The sequence below is a fragment of the Oryctolagus cuniculus genome, chromosome 11, assembly GCF_051225735.1.
Source record: "Oryctolagus cuniculus isolate XC-2025 breed Fujian yellow rabbit chromosome 11, ASM5122573v1, whole genome shotgun sequence".
In the NCBI taxonomy this organism is placed as follows: domain Eukaryota; kingdom Metazoa; phylum Chordata; class Mammalia; order Lagomorpha; family Leporidae; genus Oryctolagus; species Oryctolagus cuniculus.
The window spans coordinates 37,930,311-37,950,430 of record NC_142877.1 but is presented as its reverse complement, the minus strand read 5'-3'; the positions used below and the strand labels follow the sequence as shown (position 1 = coordinate 37,950,430).

The window sequence follows — 20,120 nt, the reverse complement described above, 5'->3', positions numbered from 1 at the left end:
GCATCGTGCCAGCTGCAGCAGCCATTGGAGGGTGAACCAACGGCAAAGGAAGACCTTTCTCTCTGTCTCTCTCTCTCACTGTCCACTCTACCTGTCAAAAAAAAAAAATAAATAAATAAATAAAAATAAAAAAGAGTGAAGGACTGTAGAAAGTTGATATTGCAGGTGATTAACTGGTGATTAACTGGGAAGCTAGATCCATCCATCCTCCTCCTATTGGGCTTTGAAGTAACCATTGGTAATATTGCCCACAGGATAGAGTTTTGTGGTGGGTTGCAGGAACTGAAAGGAAGAGCAATGCCCCAGTTTAGAAAGGTGGGGAACTTATACAGAAAGGAGGCAAGCTCCTGGGCCTGGCAACTCATCCCACTCTATTTCTGTGACCATTCAAGATAGATGGACCATCTGTCTGTCTATTATCTATCTATCTATCTATATCTATCTATCTATCTATCTATCTATCTATCTATCATCTTCCTATCTGATAAAAGTGACATCATTATCGAAACATTACCGAACAATGCATTCCTTTACAGGACAAAGAGCTCAAGAGTATGGTGGTCACAGCCACAAAACAGATTAATAAATTAGAATTCCTTTTCTCAGAATAAAATGAAAAAGGATAAAAGAGAAAAGAAAATATGAAGGAAAAGGCAAGAGACATGTAGGACATTCAGGGATCCAATATCTCTCAAACAGACATGACAGAATCAAAGTAGGCGATTAAGGAGAGGATGAAAAAGAGGAGGAAAAGATGGCAAAATAGAAGAGAAGGGGTGAAGTTTCTAGAAACAGACAGGTTTGAATACTAAGCTGTGGTGCTCAACAGGTACTAATTAGATGAAATACATGAAGTTTTGCACCAAGATACATCCTACTTTAAGATCTCCAAAAAGAAAAATCTCAAATGCTTTCAAAAAGAAGGTAAAGATAGTTTATATGTAATGGAATAATAATCAGATTACTTCAGAGTTTTCTTAGGTGACAGTAGTGGAAAAGACTATTAGGGAATATTATTTTGAGCTTTAAATCCTATAACTGTCCAAGTCAGCAACCAATTGATAAGACACCAAATAAGCATTCCCATCTATATAAAGAATTGAGTTAGAACAGAGAGTCCATAATTAAATCCACGCCGTTTATAGACAGTTCTTCTGTGACAAAGGCACCAAGAACGCATACATATCTCTTCAGTAAATGGGGTTGATAAAACTGGATGTTCACCTGCAGAAGAATGAAATTGGACCTTTACCTTATTCCATATACAAAAAAATTATTTAACTGAAATTTTCTAAGAGAATAGATCCTAAATATTCTCACCACAAAGCTAACAGAAAGAGGAACTAGGTGTTTGGCTTAAGAAATTCATGTCCCATATAAGAACATTTTATACATATAAGAATATATATAATATAAAATATATAAAATATAAAATATATATAATATAAAATATAAGAATATTTTGCTTTTCAGCTCTGGTTCCTGACACCAGCTTCCTTCCAATGCACACTCTGTCTCAGTAGTGATGGCTCAAGTAATTGGGTTTCTGCCACCCATGAGGGAAATCTGGATGGAGTTCCCAGCTCCTAGCTTTGACTTGACTCAGCTGTGGCTGTTGGAGGTATTTGAGGAGTGAACCAGTATATGGAAGTGCACTCCTCTCTCTCCCCCTCTCCCCCTGTCCCCCTCACCCCTCTCCCCCTGTCCCCCTGTCCCCCTCTCCCCCTGTCCCCCTCACCCCTCTCCCCCTGTCCCCCTGTCCCCCTGTCCTCCTCTCCCCCTCTCTTCCTCTTCTCCCTCCCTGCTCCTGCATCCTCTCCCTATCTTTCTCTGCCTCTCAAATATGTAAAAGTTTTACAAAAATAAAAGAAAGAAAAGGGTAACTATATGAGGTGAGGATACAGTATTAGTTTCATTGTGATAATCATTTCACAATGTATACACATATCAAAACATCATGTTAGGCACACTGTATATACAACTTTTATTTGTTATACCACAATTAAAAGAGAAAGTTAAAAGTATTTAAATATGTATTAAGGAAAATAAGTAAATGTACCAATATCTTGAAGAAGTAATATTTAAAATAAAAAATAATGGGGCCAGTGCTGTGGCGCAGCAGGTTAAAGCCCTGGCCTGAAGTGCCGGCATCCCATGTGGGCGCCAGTTCTAGTCCCAGCTGCTCTATTTCCAATCCAGCTCTCTGCTATGGTCTGGGAAGGTAGTGGAAGATGGTCCAAGTCCTTGGGCCCCTGCACCTATGTGGGAGACCTGGGGGAAGCTCCTAGCTCCTGGTTTCAGATAGATGCAGCTCCTTACTTTGCGGCCATCTGGGGAGTGAACCAGCAGATGGAAGACCTTTCTCTGTCTCTATCTCTCTCTGTAACTCTGTCTTTAATGTGCTGTACATTGAGGCTTAATGCTATAACGAGTACTCAAACAGTATATTTCACTTTGTGTTTCTATGGGGGTGCAAACGGTTGAAATCTTTACTTAATGTACACTAAACTGATCTTCTGTAAAAAAAAAAAAAAGAAAAAAGAAACTATCAATTCCCAACTTGACTCTCACTGGGATTAAACATGACAATAGGTCTGATCTGATTTCATCATCATTTAAAAAAAATCATCTATTATTTTTCACTTTATGTTTCTGTGTGGGAGCAAACTGTTGAAATCCTTACTTAATGTATACTAAGCTGATCTTCTGTATATTAAGATAATCGAAAATGAATCTTGATGTGAATGGAAGGGGAGAGGGAGTGGGAAAGGGGAGGGTTGTGGGTGGGAGGGACGGTATGGGGGGGGAAGCCATTGTAATCCATGAGTCGTACTTTGGAAATTTATATTCATTAAATAAAAGATAAAAAAAGTCACATGAAAAAAAAATACCACATTTAATCACATATGATGGCTAAAATTTGACTAGTTTTAATTTATAATAATTTCACATACTGTAATAGTTATCAACAAGGCTACTCTAATACAGAAGCTTTCATACTTGTTTAAAATCTATCTATAGGCTGCTCATAAGAGCCTACGTCTTATGAAAATGAAAAAGACTGAAAATAAAGATGAATACTGAAGAAAAAGTACATGTCTAAGTACTAATATCAGGCAAGACAGAACATAAGGTAAAGAACATGACTAAAGGGAAAAATCTGCCAGTAACTGTTAGAGCCAATGAGGTTTTTTGTGCCTGATAGTTACACTGTAATACATAAGGAAGAAAAAAAAACACCTAACAAATTCATAATCATTGTGGAAGACATTAACATGTACTCTTTAAAAAAACTAAATAGACAAAAGTCCACAGGAGTTAGTTACAGAAAATGTTAACCCAACAGATAATATTCATATACAGTTTATTTTTTCATGAAGGCGTGGAAAATTCCAAGAACTTCCAATACAATTATCTGTTAAACTGTGGAGAGATTCATTGAGGTGGAAGCATATGAGATTGTAATATGAAAATATTATTTTCCTATATGCTATAATAACTAATTTGTAGATAGTATGGGAAAAGCTAATATTCAAATAAGAGCATGATAAAAGGAATCATATCAAAGTAGGAAGAAATTACACAACTTTTATAAAGAAATTATGACTTTATTGAAGAACTCAAGAAATACATAAATGGAGAGACATATCCTGTTTGAATGTTATGAAAATATCAAATTTAAGTTGTTATAGATTTAAGTATTTCCAGTTAAAATAGTATCTCTTTTTTACAAAATTCAATACCAGACAAAGCAATTCTAAAGGATAGTCTAAAACAAAAATTTTAAGAATTACTGTAAAACATGCAGAATTACCTAAGAAATAGACAAACACCAGTATTGCATATTAATGGGTAAAATGTTTAGTTAATGATATTGAGACAGCTGGGAATGTCTTTAATAATATTTCCTCTATCTCACTGTATGTGTAAAATAAGTGCCTGAAATCACAAAAGCACTGAATGAATCCTAGGAAAATATATTATTACTTTAAGATTAAAAATTTGTGTTTCCAAAACCATCACTAACTTCTGTCCCCAAAGAGAAGTGAATAACAACAGAAAAAAACATTTAAAAAGTTTATTGCATATGGTTTAAAAATTTATGTGTAACTGTTAATAATGTAATGTTAAGGGCTAAGAAACAGAATTGGAAAAAAATTTAAAACACATTTATTGGTCAAATTATTGACATAAAGATATGCAGAAAGAATTTCACTACATCAATGGAAAATGAACTTAATAAAATTAGCAGTGGCATGAATAGGCAACTCAAGAAGCATAAGTATAAAAGACTAAAATACATGTGAAAATAAGCTCAGCCTTACTATTAATCAGGAAATTGTGAATTGAGATAAGAATGAAAAATGTTCATCTGTCATACTGGTGAAAAAAATAAGTTGATAATATCAACATATGTAAACTGTTGGCAAGAAGCACCCTGATAATGTTCACTTGACTTTGACTAAGCAAGCTTTTCTGAAATGCAGTTTGACAGCTTTTCACAGAAAATATGCATTCCTTGGGCCCAGAAAGCCATTTTGAGAAATTATCTTAGAATAAACACAGATGCTGCTTATGAGCATATTATTTATAATAATAAAATCTGAACATAAATAAATTATATATTCACATTATGGAATACCATCCTATAGCTGTTAAAAGGAATGAAGTAATCCTGTCCTGGCATTTAAAAATCCCTCAACATATAGTTAGGTAAAAAAGAATTATTTTACACAACAACATGTCTGTTATAATCTCATATGCAAAGGTAAGGGCAGAGTAATTGCAAATGAACACAAGTATATAAAAGGGATAAGAAAGATGCTCAAAGGGATTACTTTTATGCATTGTTTCCATAATAAAAAGAAAAGGGAAAAAGATAGGAGTTTTAGAAGTAGCAATTCATTAGGGCTTGTCATAACCCACCTGTCTCACACATTGGCTTTATACTAGTTAATTGACAGATGTCAGTTTTTGTTGCAAAATAAATAACTTTTTAATTCTGTTTTGCACAGACATTGAGGAATACCCCAATAAAACTTCACCTGCTGACAGATTTGAATTGGGATCTTAGAAAAAGAGTCTGGAATGACTTAGAGGAGAAAAGTCTAGCACACCTGGACTGGTTGAGTTGCCATTGACTGATCTGGGAAAGACTGCAGAAGGCTTAGATGTGGAGGGGAAACTCAAGCCCATTTTCAATTGTGTCTAAGTGGAATGATTGCTGATGAGTGTGATCTAGTGCACAGATGAAGAGCTTGGCCTAGGTGGAAGTCCAGACATCTCCTTCATGGTAATACCTGGCCTAAAGCCAATTATGTGGGCATAGGTGCATGGAAGTAGTGGTGGAGTGAGCAAGTGGAAGTTCTGACTCCCGCCCCCGCCCAGTTTTCTCAATGAGATAGCAAGCATAATTATTGGCTGAAAGTCAGGAAGGCACTCTGATACATGGATGTGGACATTCCAAGTTGTAGTTAACCGCTACACCAAAAGCCTACCCCGAAGTTTATCTTTTCCACCCCCAGAAACCTTCTATTTAAGGTACACAAAATTTCACACATTTCATAAATATGACTTTAAGAAAAGAGTGATTCCGGCCAGCGCCGTGGCTCTATAGGCTAATCCTCCACCTTGAGGTGCCGGCACACCAGGTTCTAGTCCCGGTCGGGGTGCCAGATTCTGTCCCGGTTGCCCCTCTTCCAGGCCAGCTCTCTGCTGTGGCCAAGGAGTGTAGTGGAGGGTGGCCCAAGTGCTTGGGCCCTGCACCCCATGGGAGACCAGGAGAAGCATCTGGCTCCTGCCATCGGATCAGCGCGATACGCCAGCCGCAGCGTGCCTGCCGCAGTGGCCATTGGAGGGTGAACCAATGGCAAAGGAAGACCTTTCTCTCTGTCTCTCTCTCTCTCACTGTCCACTCTGCCTGTCAAAAAAAAAAAAAGAAAGAAAGAAAGAAAGAAAGAGTGATTCTTCCCACTGTACCTGCTCTCCCACCCTTCTTCCTCCTCCCTCTTGTATTCCCATTCTTACTTTTTTTTTCACTGAGATCTATTTTCAACTAACTTTATTCATAGAAGATTAACTCTATACTAAGAGTTCAACAAATAGTATGAAATAAAAAAAACTGTTCTTCGACAGTTGTTTGATTTATTTTTGATTTCTTCTATGACCCACTGCTCATTCAGGAACATGTTTTTCAGTCTCCATGTGTTTGCATATGCTCTAGAGATTCCCGAGTTGCTGATTTCCAGCTTCATTCAGTTGTGTTCAGAGAAGATGCATGGTATGATTTTTTTTTTTTAATTTGCTGAAGCTTGCTTTATGGCCTACCATACGGTCTATCCTAGATAAAGTTTCATTCACTAGTGATAAAAATGTATATTCTGCAGCTGTAGGTTGAAAAGTTCTGTAGATATTCATTAGGTCCATTTGGTCTATAGTGTCAACTAACTGTTGTTTCCTTGCTGATTTTCTGTCTGGTTGATCTGTTCATTGCTGAAAGTGGAGTATTGAAGTCCCTGACAACTATTATATGGGATTCTATGTCTCCCTTCAGAAATAGCCAGTTGCCCTATAATTAGATGCATATACATTTATTATAGTCACATCTTCCTGTTGAATTGATTCCTTAATCATTGCACAGTGTCCTTCTTTGTCTCTTTTAACAGTTTTTATGTGAAAGTCTATTTTGTCTACTATTAGATGGCTACACCAGCTCTTTTTTGGTTTTTGTTACCATGGAATATCTTTTTTCCATTTTTTTCACTTTCAGTCTGTGTGTATCCTAGTTGGTGAGATGTGTTTCTTGTAGGCAACAAATAGAGGGGTTTTGTTTTTTAATCCATTCAGCCAGTCTGTATCTTTTAACTGGAGAGTTGAGGCCATTTACATTCAAGGTGACTATAAGTAAGGACTTGGCCCTGTCATTTTTCTATAAATATCCCTATTGTTTACTTTGGATTTCCTTTGTACTTTGGGAGATTTTCTGCCTTCATCTTCTTTCATAGTGATGATCATATTTCTGTGTTTCTGTGTGTTTCACATCCTTAAACATCTTTTATAAGGCTGGATGAGTGGTGATAAATTCAATTTCTATTTGTAATGGAAGGTCTTTATTTCACCTTCATTCATAAATGAGAGCTTTACAGGATACAGTATTCTGGGTTGACAGTTTTTTTCTCTTAAGACCTAGACTATATACCTTGCCATTCTCTCCGAGCCTGTAGGGTTTCTGATCAGAAGTCTGACGTGAGTCTAATTGGAGATCCTCTGAAAGTAATCTGGTGTTTCTCCCATGCACATTTTAGAATCTTCTCTTTATGTTTTACTGTGCAGAGTTTGACTACAATGTGCCATGTTGAAGGTCTTTTCTGGTCATGTCTATTAGGAATTTTTGGTGTTTTCTGTATTGGATGTCCCTTTCTCCAAATTAGGGAAGTTTTCTGTAGTTATTTCACTAAAAAGTCCTTCTAATCCAGTCTCTCTTTCCACACACTCATGAACTCCTAAGGCCTGTATATTGGGTCATTTGGTAGTATCCCATAAATCTCTGGCACTGTTTTTTAATTTTCTAATTTCTTTTTTTTTCTGTGTCTGACTGTAAAATTTTCTGAGATTTGTCTAACTTGAATATTCTTTTGGAAGAAAGGATCCTCACCAACTCTGTTGTTAAGGCTTTCCACCACATTTTTTTATTCTATTGAATTCTTCATTTCTAAGATTTAATTTTGATTTCCCTTTAAAATCTCAATTTCATGGAAAAAATGTTCATTTTTACCATGTATGGATTTCTTTAATTCATGGACTTGCTTCTGATTATTTCTAAGTAATCCTATGATCAATTTTTTGAATTCTGTTTCTGGCATTTCTTCAATCTCTTCATTTTCACATTCTAGGATTGAAGTGGAGATACTTGTTGGTTTTTTTTTCCTGTGATGGCTTTTTTTTTTTTTTGGACAGGCAGAGTGGACAGTGAGAGAGAGAGACAGAGAGGAAGGTCTTCCTTTGCCGTTGGTTCACCCTGCAATGGCCTCCATGGCTGGCGTGCTGCGGCCGGCGCACCGAGCTGATCCAATGGCAGGAGCCAGGTGCTTCTCCTGGTCTCCCATGGGGTGCAGGGCCCAAGCACTTGGGCCACCCTCCACTGCACTCCCAGGTCACAGCAGAGAGCTGGCCTGGAAGAGGGGCAACCGGGACAGAATCCGGCGCCCCGACCGGGACTAGAACCTGGTGTGCCGGCGCCTCAAGGCGGAGGATTAGCCTAGTGAGCCGCGGCGCTGGCCATCCCTGTGATGACTTTTGTCTTTGGACTATGCCTCTGGATTAGTGGAGTGTTTGCTCTTTCAGTGAATATCCTGAGGCGTGTGCTGGGTGTGGCCAGGAAGCTCTATTCAGTGCTCCAGGGTAAGGGGTGACACCCAAATTGGGAGTGGTAAATATTGCCCCCCCCCATTTTTTTTATCAGAAGGGAGGTTTTATTTGCTTTGTTGGCATGGTCTCATGCTCACCTCCTGTTCTCCAAGGAGATGAATGCCTGGTTGCTAGCACCAGTAGGTATAATATTTGTTCACGCTGCCCCAAGAACCACACAAAGGATCTATGCAATCCTCGATGTGAGCATAGATCCTGCAGCAATGACCCTCACCATGGAATCAGGGAGCCCTGAAGGTGTGGAGCTCTCCATAGTGACTGCCCAAAGACCCAGGCATACTCTGCACCCTCCCATGCAGCCACAGTGCTTTCGCAGTCTCAGTATACAAGGCTAGTACCCAGCCCCTGTCAATTCTCCCAGCCAGACTCGGGCATCTCCTCTTGGCTGGTTGCTGGGCACCGAGACACAAGCTGGTGCAGCTGTTATAGATCTCCAAAATGGTGCCCACCCTCTCTTGGCTAGTTACAGGGCACTGGTGCTGGATGGTCAGAGAGAGAGAAACATGCCTGCTTTCTTATTCCTCTAGGTTGGCAGGTATACTGTCCCCCACAGGGCTTCACGCTGGACGCATGCCAGGCTCTTCCTACAGCTTTATTGCCAATGGTTTGGGCTGTTACAGTCTGGTCTCAGCTCACTCTCCAGAGCTGGTGCTGAGGCTCTCAGCTGCTGGGTTCCTGAGTTGTGCATGTCCACACCCTCCATATAGATCCACAGTGTCCCTCTAATTTGGGTGGAGTTTCCTCTGCTGTTTTCCCCCTAACTCTTCTCTGAGATTGCACTCTCTCCATGGTTTTTTATTTATTTATTTATTTTTATTTATTTATTTATTTATTTGACAGGCAGAGTGGACAGTGAGAGAGAGAGAGACAGAGAGAAAGGTCTTCCTTTGCCGTTGGTTCACCCTCCAATGGCCGCCGCGGTAGGCCTCCTCCGATGGCAGGATCCAAGTACTTATCCTGGTCTCCCATGGGGTGCAGGGCCCAAGCACTTGGGCCACCCTCCACTGCACTCCCTGGCCACAGCAGAGAGCTGGCCTGGAAGAGGGGCAACCGGGACAGAATCCGGTGCCCTGACCAGGACTAGAACCCGGTGTGCCAGCGCCGCAAGGTGGAGGATTAGCCTAGTGAGCCACGGTGCAGGCCGGTTTTTAATTTTTTAACTATCTTCCCCTAGACTAGAGTAGTAAGCTCCCTCCCTATTCTGCCATTTTGCTGTCTCCTAAGTTTATCTTTTTATTCCACTTTTCTATAAGCATTTTGGAGTACCCTTGACTCAAAGCCCATGGAATTTCAGCTGGATATAAAGAAGGAAAAGTGGGTATAGGGGAGCCTAAAAGAGCTAAAAATCAAGGGATTGCAGGCTCCATGGACAGAGCAGGCTAAGTGATGTCAGAGGCAGTTACAGGAGTGACAAGGCTGGTAAAGACAAATCCCTCGGATGGGGGGCAGTCCTGCTGTTAACAATGAATAGCCAAGGTTGAGACGCACTGATCTGGTATTATCAGCTGCTGACCTGTAACGGTTAACTTCCAAGGGCAATCACAGGAAAGTGCTTGTAGGTTGGGACTGCCTTTCATGGAATTGGCAGTGAAATAGCTACTATGCATGTGACAGGAGATGGCTCTAAGGGATGGTGCTGCCTCCACCTGAACACAGGTGACAGCTGGACATCAGAGTACTTTCAGAATAGCAGCACTTTTCAAATCTTAATGTTTGTCCATATCACCCAAGGATCATGATTAAATCATGACTTGCTTCAGAGGTGCTGGACCGGGCCTGAGATTAACTCACCCTCAGTTTATGGTGATTAGAAAGATTGATGGGTGGCACTTGCTCCAGCAGCCCTGGCTTCATCTGGAAGCTTGTTATAGCTACAGAGTCTTGGCTACTGAAGCAGAACTTGCATGTTAACATGATCCCCATATAATGTGGAAACACGGTAAAGTTGGAGAAGCTTTGTTCTAAAACATTGGTTTGCTACTTTAGGCATCTACAGAGTCACCTGGGAGGCTTATATGAGCCCCGCTACACAGGCTGCACCATAAAGCAGTTAAATCAGGATATCTATGGGTGAAGTCCAGGCATTAGTATCTTTCAAAGCTTCTCAGTGATTCCGACGGGTTGCAAAGGCTGTGAGACACTGGTCTAACGTAGTGTTTCATGTGCTGATGGACAATGTAAGTACTGAAGGGATAGATACCCCAATGAAGCTCTCCAAGTTAGGCCCCTGCAGGTCCAAACAGGAAGATCAGCACTTGGTCTGTTTGCTCTGGACAAGACTCTGTAACACCCAGAAATTTTGATGGACCTCATTCTTCAAGTTATTCAGAGGAACGTTCTTCTGGGCTAATCCTGCTGCTAATGAGAATGTAAAATGTGGATCCAAAATGACAACTTTCATTTCATGGAAACACTAGAATATTTGTTTTAAAATTTTCCAAAGCTACACCCAACTGAGTCCTCTTTGTTGGAGGTAGGAGTAAAATATCTCTGAGAATGGATCAGAAATGCCAGGGATTTACTTGCAGAGGTAATGGGGAGTGTATGGAACTAACGTAAGCATGACTAGAACTGAATTGTTTTATACCAAGCTGGTGTCACATTATCAGGTCTTACAGAACCTGTTCAATATTGGGGCCAAATAAATCGTTTTTAAAAAAAGGGCTCAAATGGAACACATAACACTCATAGAAAGAATGCCATATAGAAGTTGTAAATACCATGGCAAGTCTACTGACTAATGCTCTCTAGCTCAAGAGATCAAGCAGAATGTAAATAAAGCATTTATTTTGTAAATAATGCAAGATACTGATTTTTTAAAATGCATATCCTCCAGTGAGAGCAGTTCGAGCAATTCTTGTAGCAATGGGGACTGGTGTTGGAGTACAGATGGCTGTGTTAGTCCCAGCACATCATTCAGGACTAACGTACTCCTTGGCCTACCTGCTGCAGCATTGGAACTTACAGCTCTCGGAGGATTACCTGGGCCTGAAAGAATCTACCTCAACCAAGACCCCTGGTGCCAGTATCTCCTGAAGCTGGGGTGTGAAGACCCAGCCCTCTTTCCTGATGACTGCGAAGGGCCCTCCCATCCCCGGCACTCTCTGTGGGGCAGGCTGAAGCATTTACTGATTCTTCACTACTGTCTTGCTCCAACCCCATTGCTCCATGTTACTTCCTTTACTCTCTCATAGGCATTGATCCCAGGACCCGAGGGAGCTTCCTGCACTCAAGCTACCGTCTCAGAATACACTCCACAGGGAATAATTTGACATGGATATTTACATTTTTTTTTCTTCTTGAATTGTAAGAAACTCTTTAGAAAAGGCAAGAAGACTGGATCTGCTGGGTTAATGAAGCAAAAATATGGAAACTCAGGTCTCAAAAGAGGTTGCAAATCTCAAGCCAGAGCCTGCCAAAAGATGTCTCATCTGAGAAATTTACATTTGATTAATCTTTTGTCCTTGCAAGTGCTCTGAAATGTGCTTGTTTATCGTGCCCTGCTCCCTAGTGCCTGATAAGCCTGTAGATTAGTAATGAGAACCTCTAGGATAGTCCAGTTAGTATGAGAGTGGGGCTGTCATGATCATTATGACAATGACCAAAAGACTCCCTTCTTAAAAAACCTATTATTGGGGTTGGTGCTGTGGCATAGCAGGTAAAGCTGCTGCCTACAGTGCCAGCATCCCATATGGATACCGGTTCGAGTCCCGGCTGCTCCACTTCTGATCTAGCTCTCTGCTATGGCCTGGGAAAGCAGAGGAAGATGGTCCAAGCCCTTGGGCCCTTGCACCTGCTCCTGGTTTCAGATTGGCACAGCTCCAGCCATTGCGGCCATCTGGGGAGTGAACCAGCTAATGGAAGACCTCTCTCTCTCTCTCTCTCTCTCTCTCTCTCTCTCTCTCTCTCTGCCTCTGCCTCTCTGTCACTCTGCTTTTCAAATAAATAAATTAATTTTTAAAAATCCAGTCATTTGCAACAAAATGGAGGAATCTGGAACACATCATGCTGAGTGAAATAAGCCAGTCCCAAAGGGACAAATACCATATGTTCTCCCTGATCGTTGACAACTGACTGAACACCAAAAAGGAAACCTCCTGAAGTGAAATGGACACTATGGGAAACGGTGACTTGATCAGCATAGCCCTGACTGTTAATGAACAACTTAATACATTATCCCTCTTAGTAGTTTTTTTGTCTGTTCTACTTAATATGACTGGTTTAATTCTGTAATTAATACACAGTTATTCTTAAGTGTTAAAAATTAACTGAAATGTGATCCCTGTTAAACATAAGAGTGGGAATAAGAGAGGGAAGAGATGTATAATTTGGGACATGCTCAAGCTGACTTGCCCCAAATGGTAGAGTTAGAAACATACCAGGGGATTCCAATTCAATCCCATCAAGGTGGCATGTACCAATGCCATCTCACTATTCCAAGTGATCAATTTCAGTTCACAATTGATCATAATGAAAGGACTAAGAGTCAAAGGGAGCACATAAACAAGTCTAGTACCTGCTAACACTAAGCGACAGAATAAATAAAGGGGAGAGTGATCCAACATGGGAAGTGAGATACTCAGCAGACTCATAGAATGGCAGATGTCCTAAATAGCACTCTGGCCTCAGAATCAGCCCTAAAGGCATTCGGATCTGGCTGAAAAGCCCATGAGAGTATTTCAGGCATGGAAAGCCAAGACACTCTGGCAAAAGATCTCTGCGAGTGAGATCCCAGTGGAAAGAACAGGTCTTCAAAGAAGGAGGTACCTTTCTCTGAAGGGAGGAGAGAACCTCCACTTTGACTATGACCTTGTCTAAACAAGATAAGAATCGGAGAACTCAGAGGGCTTCCATAGCCTTGGAAACTCATGACTGGAGCATAGGGAGATTACTGATGCCATAGACAGGAGTGTCAATTGGTAAAGTCAACAACAGGAGTCACTGTGCACTTACTCCTCATGTAGGATCTCTGTCCTTAATGTGCTGTACATTGAGATTTAATGCTATAACGAGTACTCAAACAATATATTTCACTTTGTGTTTCTATGGGGGTGCAAACTGTTGAAATCTTTACTTAATGTATACTAAACTGATCCTCTGTTAAAAAAAAAAAAAAGAAATTATCAACTCCCAACTTGACTCTCACTGGGATTAAACATGACAATAGGTCTGATCTGATTTCATCATCATTTAAAAAAATCATCTATTATTTTTCACTTTATGTTTCTGTGTGGGAGCAAACTGTTGAAATCCTTACTTAATGTATACTAAGCTGATCTTCTGTATATTAAGATAATCAAAAATGAATCTTGATGTGAATGGAAGGGGAGAGGGAGTGGGAAAGGGGAGAGGAGTGGGTGGGAGGGACGGTATGTGGGGGAAGCCATTGTAATCCATAAGCTGTACTTTGGAAATTTATATTCATTAAATAAAAGTTTAAAAAAATAAATAAATAAAAATAAAACTAAAAAAGCCTATTAATTAATTTATTTTTAAAGGCAGACTTGCAGAGAGAAAGAGGGAGAGAGAGAGAGATTTTCAACCCTCTGGTTCATTATCTAAATGGCTGCAATGGGCTAGTCCTGGTCCAATGCCAGGAGCCAGGAGCTCCATCTGAGTCTCCCATGTGGGTGCAAGGGCCTATGTATTTGGGCCATCTTCTTCTGCTTTCCCAGGCACATTCGCAGGGAGCTAGATTGGAAGTGGAGCAGCTGGGACTTGAACTGGTGTCCATATGTAATGCTGGTTTTGCAGGTGTTGGCTTAACCTGCTTTGCCACAGGTGCTTGCCCTAAGAACTCTCTTTTTAATCCCAATTTCCCATTTTCATCATTAGCTCTACTAGGACTGGGGAAACCTTCATCTCTGGGAGAAGGCTGGCTTGAATCTTGCTTGATTTTACTGTTTCTGTATATTATTCAAGTGCTTTTGTATCCTCAAAACTGGATCTGTGGCCATCTTTTTGCAATATATTCCATTGTGATGGATACAAAATTGCTATCCATGTGTCTGTCCAAGCTAGAAGTTTTGGATTTATCTGTCATTGCTTCATTTTATTTTCCATCTACTCAGTCACCATGACTTGTCGATTCCTTCCAAACGCGAGTATCTATGACTAGCTTTCTATTCTGTCTGTGTCTTCCCTACTTCAAGCACCATCTCCTTCCTAAACTATTGTAAACTTTCTTTATTGTGGCTCTCTAGACTTGAATTGGAATATTCCTTCTCTGACATCTATTAACTTTTCTGGAGTTATTTGTTCTTTTCTCATCTTTTCACTTTTTCCTTGTGGATCCTCCTTGGGAGAACTCATGTGTTTCTCTGGCTTTGATTTAGATGAGTAGGCTGAAGATACGCTGAAGATGCATGGGATCCATCTGACACTTTTCTCTGGAGGTCAAGATCTCTATATTTAGCTGTCAATTCTTTAAGATCAATTTGTCAAAAAATGAATTGCTCAGTTTCCCCCTCCAATCTTTCTTGTCTTTTCCTCATCTCAGCGAGTGATACCATCTTCTTCTACCCAGCTACCCAGATCATAAACCTGGATGTGCTTTCTTATTTGTCCATTTTCCCAATTCCCCATGTCAAATCTATCATTTCTAACTCCAGCTCATAAACATCTCTTGGTCTTATCTCCTGTCACTACCTCTATGGTAACCACTCTGCTTCCAGCCCAAGTGTCTTACCTAGATATTTTTAATGATGCCAGGGGATTCCAATTCAATCCCATCAAGGTGGCATGTACCAATGCCATCTCACTAGTCAAAGTGATCAGTTTCAGTTCACAATTGATCATAATGAAAGGATTAAGAATCAAAGGGATATCATAAACAAGACTAGTGTCTGCTACTACTAGCTGATAGAATCAAAAAGGGAGAGAACGATCCAACATGGGAAGTGAGATACACAGCAGACCCATAGAATGGCAGATGTCCTAAACAGCACTCTGGCCTCAGAATCAGCCCTTAAGGCATTCGGATCTGGCTGAAGAGCCCATGAGAGTATTTCAGGCATGGAAAGCCAAGATACTCTGACAAAAAAACAAACAAACAAACAAACACATACACACACACACAAACCCTAAATGAAAGATCTCTGTGAGTGAGATCCCAGTGGAAAGTACAGGCCATCAAAGAAGGAGGTACCTTTCTCTGAAGGGAGGAGAGAACTTCCACTTTGATTATGACCTTGTCTAAATAAGATCGGAGTCGGCGAACTCAAAAGGCTTTCATAGCCTTGGCAACACATGACAAGAGCCTAGGGTGATTACTGACGCCATAAACAAGAGCATCAATTGTTAAATCAACAACAGGAGTCACTGTGCACTTACTTCCCATGTAGGATCTCTGTCCTTAATGTGTTGTTCAATGAGAATTAATGCTATAACTAGTACTAAAACAGTATTTTACACTTTGTGTTTCTGTGTGGGTGCAAACTGTTGAACTCATTACTTAATATATACTAAATTGATCTTATGTATATAAAGAGAATTGGAAATGAATCTTGATGTGAATGGAATGGGAGAGGGAGCGCGAGATGGGAGGGTTGAGGGTGGGTGGAAGTTATGGGGGGAAAAAGCCACTGTAATCCAAAAGCTGTACTTTGGAAATTTATATTTATTAAATAAAAGTTAAAAAAAACCCTGAATTTCTGCATCAGCCTCTTAGTTTGTGCTTTGACCTGCATGTTGCCTTTCTGTCATCCATTTCGCATACAGCAAAGAGAATGATCTTTTGAATCTGTAAATCTACATTCCTCTGCCTGAAATCCTTCAGTGCTTTCCCATTGTTCTTATAGTAAATGTGCATGACTTATAAAAACCCATTGTAGTCCAGTCCCCAAGCCTCTCACACAGTCTTTTTCCCTACACACTCCCACTCTCACTCCCAACACTCTGTTCATTGGAATTCCTGGTTTTCTTGAATGCACAATGCCTTCTCTTACCTCTGGACCATCTTGTACCACGTTCCCACTCCCTAAAGACGCTTCCCCCATCTTGCCTCACCCTTTGCCTTGCTGCTTACTTCTCAGCCTTTAGCTCTCAGTTTAACTTTCTCTTCCTCTCAGAAGCCTTCATTGAATGCTAAATTCAGGACAGACATTTCTCTTTGCTCTCATGCTGCCCTCCTCTTACATGCACTATACCTCTTGTAAATTGTATTGCTTTCTTATGGTTAGCTCTCTAAGGGCAGGATCTGTGTCTGTCTTGGTTCTTCTGGTTTCCCCAGATTGTAGCATAGTGCCTGGCATAAAATACATGCTCAAAGATAATCCCGCTTTATTCATGAATTAAAGTATTCCTTTGTACATGAAGTGACTTCTTTTGAGAATATCTTCCTTTACATCCTTGCTTGTTTGGCCAACTCCTATTCACCATTCAAGCCTCAGCCCTATGACTTTCTGACTCCTTTAAAATGTGGAAGACATGGAAATCTATGACCCACGTCTCTCTCCTCCAGACCATAAATAATTAGCATTCGATTTGCTGTAGAGTGTGCTTGCATAACAGACTTCAAATTACCTGATGCCAGGATCTGTCTTTTCTGCTATAAATATCAGAACCAAGTAAGTGGTATACAGCATATGCTCAAATACTTGCTGCAAGTAGAAGCAATTACACTGTTAAAGAGGGTTCTGAATTTCTTCTGAAAGTGACACATTAGACCTAAGGCAATTCCAAAAGAAATGTTCCATATGGGGACAGGCGTTTGGCTTGGGCTGCCCACATCTCTTATCAGGGTACTTGGCTTTGAATCCTGGTTCAGCTCCTAATGTGCAACTTGGGAGAGAGCAGATGATGCCTTCAGTAACTGAGTTCCTACAACCTACTTGGGAAACCTGGATTGAATTCCCCACTCCTGGCTTCAGCTTGGCCAAGCCCTGGCTACTGTGGACATTTGTGGAAAGAACCAACAGAAAAGCAATCTCTCTCTCTCTCTCTCTCTCTCTCTCTCTCTCTTTCTCTCTCTCTCTCTCTGTGTGTGTGCGTGTGCATTTCAAACAATTAAATAATTAAAAATGTCTTTTTAAAAAAAGCATTCCATATGTTTTCTTCATGGGTGTATCACAATAATGTTTACCTTACTGTGGATACTAGTTGTTAAGTCACAGAATTTGAGGATTTCTTGTTATATTGAAGTTTGTGTCTTGCCTTTGTTCTTTATGGGTTCAAGATTCTAATCACATGGATGGTGCATACATACTCATATATAATATCCCAAGGCAATGGTTTGGTGAAAAAAAGTTATTCGTGGCATCATAAATCCTTTGACTCAGTTGGGGGAAATATATTAACATAAAGCAGAATCTTTGTGTCCTCTAGTTCTGTGCAAAAAGCAATGATATAGACTTTTATAGGTTAACTATACCTAGATCAGTGGTTGTAATCCATGAGTGATTTTGAGCTCACATGATATTTGGCAATGTTTGAAGGAATTTTTGATTATTATTAATGTGTCTTACTGCTAATGGCTAATCTAGTGCATAGAGTTCAGGGGTGCTGTTAAAATTCCTACATTGTTCAATGTGGCCTCCCACATCAAAGAATTATCCAGACTAAAATGCAAGTAGTGCCAAAGTTGGGAAACTGACCTAGATGAAAACACGCTTTTCTATTTCAGGATACAACATAAATAATATTCAATTTAAAACTAGAAGACTGGAGGACCATCCCATTTGTGTGTTCTTACACTTAGATTATAAAGTTTTCATTTTTCAAATGGTATTTTGATGTTTATCTCATGGGATTTATTATAAAAATTACATATTATAATTTACAGAGAAAAAAATGCCTAGCTCAGTATCTGGCCCAAAAAATGTTTGTAAAAAACAATCCCAAACACTCAAATGGTAGGGCTTAGGGGTGAAGATGGATGGTATTTATCCTGAAGAGTTCCTGAACATCTCATTCTTTCCAGAATCTATACCTGCATCACCACTACTGAGAACTTTAGAGAACAGGTATTGACAAAGATCCAGGGAGGTGCACATACATACCTTTTGTTCTTCTCGCTCTACGGCTGCATTGCATTTTTCTATTCCCCAATTTCTCAAAAAGTCTCTGAGATAACCAAACAGGGTTCCAATTCCATATCCCATATAAGTGAAAACCATAACATGAAGAGGTGCTTCTTCAAAGGACTCTTCAATCTCCATGTTAATATGTGGTTTCCCATTTTGCTGAAGATACAAAAGAGAATACAATTAGTACTCTCCCCTTACAAATATACGATGATACTTGGAATTTTGGACTTACAACCTTTTATATTTCAAAGAACATATTTAATATTATAAAATATTACTGTAAAATCAAAATGATTTGAAGAGGCTAATCAGACATGAAAATTTTATTTGGTAATCCCTATCAGATAGTTGTTTTGTTTTTAAAGATTTGATTTATTTATTTGAGAGGCAGAGTTACAGACAGAGAGAGAGGGAGACAGGTCTTTCATCTGCTGGTTCACTCCCCACGTGGCCACAATGGCCAGAGCTGAGCAGATCCAAAGCCAGGAGCCAGGAGCTTCCTCCAGGTCTCCCACATGGTTTCAGGGGCCCAAGCACTTGGGCCATCTTCTTCCACTTTCCCAGGCCACAGTAGAAAGCTGGATTGGAAGAGGAGCAGCCAGGATGTGAATTGTTGCCCAAGCGTCACAGGCAGAGGCTTAGAAGCCAAAGCACCGGCCCTAAGTTAGTTGTTTTATGCAAAAATCCTAAACACATACTCAAGCCATTAGTTGCAGAATTAATGAGGACTAGGGTATTTGCTGGTTGCCAAAGTTCAATCACATGGCATGGCTTACTCCCTAATTGCAAACCTGGATTCATTACCCTATTTCACCAAGTTACCAAGTTGTATCACAAATGTTGGAACAACTAGTCATTCTACTCTCTTATCACAATATAACATTCAGTACTCAGCATCACTGAGTGTATATCTAACTTTCATTTTACAAGAAATTTCAGAAAGCAGGAGCATGGAAAATGAATGCACATGAAAACAGTCAGATAACCCAAGATAAGGGATTTTTCTACATGACAGTTAGTCTGGTCTTTTCAAAAGTTTAATTATCACAAAAGAAAAGAAGAGTTGACAGGGGAACTTAAGAGTAACAACAAGCAGTGAGTGTTCCTTCTCTAGATAGTGACTGTTTTAAATTCATGTGAGAAAGCAGGAAAAAAGGATATATTTTATCCTGTAAATTCAAAGTAGACTATACATATTACTAAGGAATTATTATTAATTTTGTTAAGAATGATAGTAGTATTTTAGTGACATAAGATAATGTTCTAATTTTTATAGCTACATGCTGAAATATTCTCTACTATGAGAGTTGTAATTTTATTTCGAATGGTTTGTCAAAATTGCATAAATAGATGAAGCACCTTTAGGAAAATGTTAACAAGTGTTGAATCTAGATGGTAGTTATATGGGTCTTATTACATTATTTTTTCTGCTCTTGTGTGCTTGAAATTTTTCACGATAAATTTAAAACTTTTATTTTAGGTGACAAGATTCCAATGGAAAAGAGACTTTTAACTCCAAACCATTTTGATTATTATTTGATTTATACATAGCAACTCAATCAAGATTTACTCAGTAGATTAGTAAATAATTACTTATTTTTATTTATTTATTTGAAAGGCAGAGTTACAGGGAGAGGGAAGAGAAGACAGAGCCCCACATTTAGCCAA

At 39.8% G+C, this 20,120-nt stretch overlaps 1 protein-coding gene and 1 long non-coding RNA gene across 4 annotated transcripts in view; one reads left to right on the top strand and one right to left on the bottom strand.

Moving 5' to 3' along the window:
- The window catches only part of LOC149123418 (uncharacterized), a 207,965-nt gene that overhangs the window by 96,424 nt on the left and 91,421 nt on the right, over positions 1-20,120 (top strand). The window lies entirely within an intron of this gene.
- SPTLC3 (serine palmitoyltransferase long chain base subunit 3) overlaps positions 1-20,120 on the bottom strand; it is a 159,547-nt gene that overhangs the window by 106,018 nt on the left and 33,409 nt on the right. Inside the window, exon 2 of the mRNA XM_002710970.6 lies at positions 18,426-18,608. Coding sequence (XP_002711016.4) covers positions 18,426-18,608 — 183 coding nt within the window. The remainder of the gene's footprint in view (positions 1-18,425; positions 18,609-20,120) is intronic.